We start from the raw sequence: 3821 nt of genomic DNA, 5'->3' as shown, positions 1-3821 counted from the left end.
CCCGGGAGCGGGGGCAGGAAAAGCATCCCCAGCACCTCCAAATTACAGATTTCTCTTTTTTCAGAGAAATATCCATATGGGCTTCCCATATCCATACGTACGTGTGTGTTTGTGTATCCCATTGTGTGTGCGTATCTTCAAAGGGAGAAACTGCAGTGAACGTAAACCAGCAGCAGTTAATGGGTGGGCTGCATTTCTCCTTGAAGGATCTGGAGGTGCTTTACCAGCATTAATGAGACCTCGATGTGCCCCGTCAGGACACCGGGATCCTCTTTACTTCTCCTTCCCTGGGCGAACAGCCTGGTGGGCATCCCCAGGGTGGCTGTGGCACCCCGTGAGGCCCCGTCCCGCCAGCCCCTGCCTCCCTGGGGCAGGATGGGGCTGTTTGGGGGGGCCGGGATGGCGGTCGGAGAAGGACATACGCTCAAGGGATCTTGTGTCCTTCTGAAACAGGTTTCAGAATAATAATAATGGGTTTCCATCATGGGAAGAAGCAAATACCAGGCACTTTTCCCTCGCCGGGAGAGATTAACCCTTCGTTTCCCTCCCCCCCGCAGCGAGGACCCGTGGCGGGCGGCGAAGATGATCAAGGGGTACATGCAGCAGCACAACATCCCACAGCGGGAGGTGGTGGACGTCACCGGCCTCAACCAGTCGCACCTCTCCCAGCACCTCAACAAGGGCACCCCCATGAAGACGCAGAAGAGAGCCGCCCTCTACACGTGGTACGTCCGCAAGCAGCGGGAGATCCTCCGGCGTAAGTACCCGCGCCAGCGCTCGCCCTTCGGGGCTGGCGGGGGGGAGAGGGGGTCCCCGCGTCCCGGTCCTGCCTGCGGGTACCTGGCACACCCGGAGCCGAGCGAGGAGCAGCCCCCTGCCCTCTTCCCTGGCAGAGCCCCCGCCAGCGCCCACCGCTCCCTGTGCCCGCTGCGGCTGCCCGGGGATCATCCCTGGCTTTGCCGCTAGACCCAGGCTGCCTAGCATCTTCCCCAAAATGTTTTTACAAGTAAAATGAATTTAAGGCACAGGAAAACTGGGTGAGAGCCCCTCTTGGTCACAGTAACACTGTGCGAGTTCCTCCAAGCCCATCCACGCAGCCAAATTTCTGCATATCGTTAGAGGTGGGAAAGCAATTAATAATTACACGCAATTAGATGCCTTTCCCACCTCTGTCCGCTTTTCCTCTCTGTTTCTCGAGACTGCTCATTTTCTGCGACTACTTGCAAAAAAAGTAAAGAGAGAGAAAAGAAAAAACTGTAAATTGCTCCTGTCTGTAGCATGGTCTCAGGCAGTCCGTGCTATGTAAAATGCAGATGATTTTGACGAAGTACACAGACTATTGCTTTTGTGCACGTCTCCCACCAACCCCTGCTCCCGGGCTGGTCCCATATTGCTCGAAGCAGCCCAGTTTTTGGCCGAGGTGCAGGCTGGGGCACTGACATACCCCTTAAAAGGGCTCTGCCTCCCTCCTCCTAAAGGATGCGATATCCAGTGGACGGGAAGTGCAGAAAAGGGTTTAGCACCAAATACCATTGCTTTGAAAACACACCTTGAGACGTTAGAGCAAACAGAGCCTGCTCCAGCCTTGCCCTGCGTTTCCCCCCTCGTCACAGGGGGAAAAGCCATTATAAAAAGAGGGAGAATTCCCCTGCAAAACTGAGAATAATAAAACCCTCCCATTAATCTCCCTTTACTGCCGTGGTGACAAGCGCCGGGTCTGAGGCGGGCCGCCGGGGAAGGTCACCTCTGGTGCCTGCCCGCCCTGGGCACGGGGCCGGTGTCCCACTGCGCTGGGACGGGAGCGGGAGCCAGAGTGGAGCTCTGGGCGAGCAGAGAGAGGCACCCTTTCGGGGGGCTTTGCAGTCGTCCTGCCTGGCTCCTAGCTTGCAAAAATCCTCCCGAAACAAGTGCACGCCGGCAGAGACCCAATCCATGAATATGCATGCCTTGAGCATGCCTCCCCATTAAACACCCGTCCTGGAGGGATGGTAATAACTCCCCCACCAGCGTGCAGGGCTGGCCCCTTCCCTGGGGTGGGTGGCAGGGAGGACCCGGCTTGCTCCAAAGCGTGCCGGGGCCGTGGGCTTGGGGTGCTGCGGGAGGGGACACGGGGGGGCCACCTCCGCGCGGGACGGTGACTCTGAGCAGCGGCTATAGGCCAGCTCACGTCTGCTCCTTTCTCTTTCAGAGTTCAACCAGACAGTCCAGGGTTGTGGAAATATGACAGACAAAAGCAGTCAGGATCAGCTGCTGTTTCTCTTTCCAGAGTTCAATCAGCAGAACCAGGGGGCTGCCCAGCTCGACGACACCTGCTCTGAAACCCCCAGCAAGAAGATGCGTCGCAATCGGTTCAAGTGGGGGCCGGCCTCCCAGCAAATCTTGTACCAAGCCTACGACCGCCAAAAGAACCCCAGCAAGGAGGAGCGCGAGGCTCTGGTGGAGGAGTGCAACAGGTAAAGGCTGCCCCGCGCCGCCTGCCACCTCCTCGCCCGCCCCGCAGCCTTTCTTCCAAAAACCTCACACGATGCCAAGCTCCCGGCTCACAGCCCCGGCTGCTGGCTCATGGCATGGCTTTGCTGAGCTGCCTGGCCTCTTTTTGCCTCGTTTTCCCCATCTGGGTGACATCTGGGGCTGAGCGAGCTCCATGCCGGGGTGGGGATGCCACAGGGATGTTGCAGGGATGCCACGGGGATGTGGCAGGGATGCTGCAGCGTTACAGCAATGTCAGAGGGAGGGGGGATGGCTTTCATGGCATGGATGTAGTTGGAAAGAGCAGGCGGGCTTGTAGGAAGGGCTTAAACGCCCACAATTCGCATGTCCTCCCGAGGCCCCCTGCCTGGCGGTGCTGGCGGAGGCCCCCCCAGCAGCACCCTTGTTCCAACGTGTCCCCTTGCACGCGCAGGGCTGAGTGTCTGCAGCGAGGGGTGTCTCCCTCCAAGGCGCACGGGCTCGGCTCCAACCTGGTGACGGAGGTCCGCGTCTACAACTGGTTCGCCAACCGGCGGAAGGAGGAGGCTTTCCGCCAGAAGCTGGCCATGGACGCCTACAGCTCGGGCCAGCCCCCGCACAGCATGAACCTGCTGCTGTCCCACGGCTCCCCCCACCACAACCAGCCCAGTGCCTCGCCTCCCAGCAAAATGCCAGGTAAGCCCTCGCCGAGGGTGCTCGGGCGATGGCGTTGGAGCAGTTGCAGCGCTGGCTCCCGTTTCTGCTGGGAAAAGGGGTGCCGAGCCCTCGGGGCCGTGCATGGGTGGCCTCGGGGGAGAAGATGGTCACCCTGGTCCCTGCCGCAGCTTCGAGGGGTGGTGGTGGTGCGGAGAGGAGCAAGTGCTGTCGCTGCCGTGTTACGGCCGGGCGAGCCACCTGGCGGGGGCTGGATTTCTGCCCTGCCGAGGAGAAATCGGCATGTGCTTGGTTGGTTTAATTCACCGGAGTCCCCGTGCAGTTTGGGCTGGGCAGGGAAAGGCTGTGCCTGGCAGGGAGGGGAGGCGGGCTGCTCCGCGCCTGACGTGTCAATGCTGGGGCCTTGGGATGCAGCCCACTGGTGAACACTGGTCTTGGGATGGGGTGGGTGGGGCTGCGCACAGGCGATGCTGCAAAGCCCGTGGGAAGACATGGCAGCGTGTCCTGGCCTCGCTGCAGGGCTGGAGCTGGCCCAGGCTGGGTGCAATGGTGCTGCACCGTCCCCATGCCAGAGCGGAGGGAGGTGGATGAAGAAAGCTGCTCGGGGGTGCAGGGCTCACCCCAACCTCCACCTCTCCACACCACGGTTCGGCCCCGTTATGCAGAGTGAGGAACCGGCTGGGGAGAGCAGACCCGCC

General features: G+C 60.6%; 1 protein-coding gene across 1 annotated transcript in view; it reads left to right on the top strand.

The window, feature by feature from the left end:
* The first annotated feature begins 561 nt into the window (after positions 1 to 561).
* The window catches only part of HNF1B (HNF1 homeobox B), a 20121-nt gene continuing 16861 nt past the window's right edge, over positions 562 to 3821 (top strand). The window contains exons 1-3 of the mRNA XM_019471794.1: positions 562 to 757; positions 2189 to 2453; positions 2903 to 3144. Coding sequence (XP_019327339.1) covers positions 583 to 757; positions 2189 to 2453; positions 2903 to 3144 — 682 coding nt within the window. The 5' untranslated portion in view covers positions 562 to 582. The remainder of the gene's footprint in view (positions 758 to 2188; positions 2454 to 2902; positions 3145 to 3821) is intronic.

This window comes from Aptenodytes forsteri, unplaced genomic scaffold (genome assembly GCF_000699145.1).
Source record: "Aptenodytes forsteri isolate BGI_AS27 unplaced genomic scaffold, ASM69914v1 Scaffold66, whole genome shotgun sequence".
Classification (NCBI taxonomy): Eukaryota; Metazoa; Chordata; class Aves; order Sphenisciformes; family Spheniscidae; genus Aptenodytes; species Aptenodytes forsteri.
The sequence above is the reverse complement of the archived record's forward strand: the minus strand, read 5'-3'. Positions and strand labels throughout refer to the sequence as shown.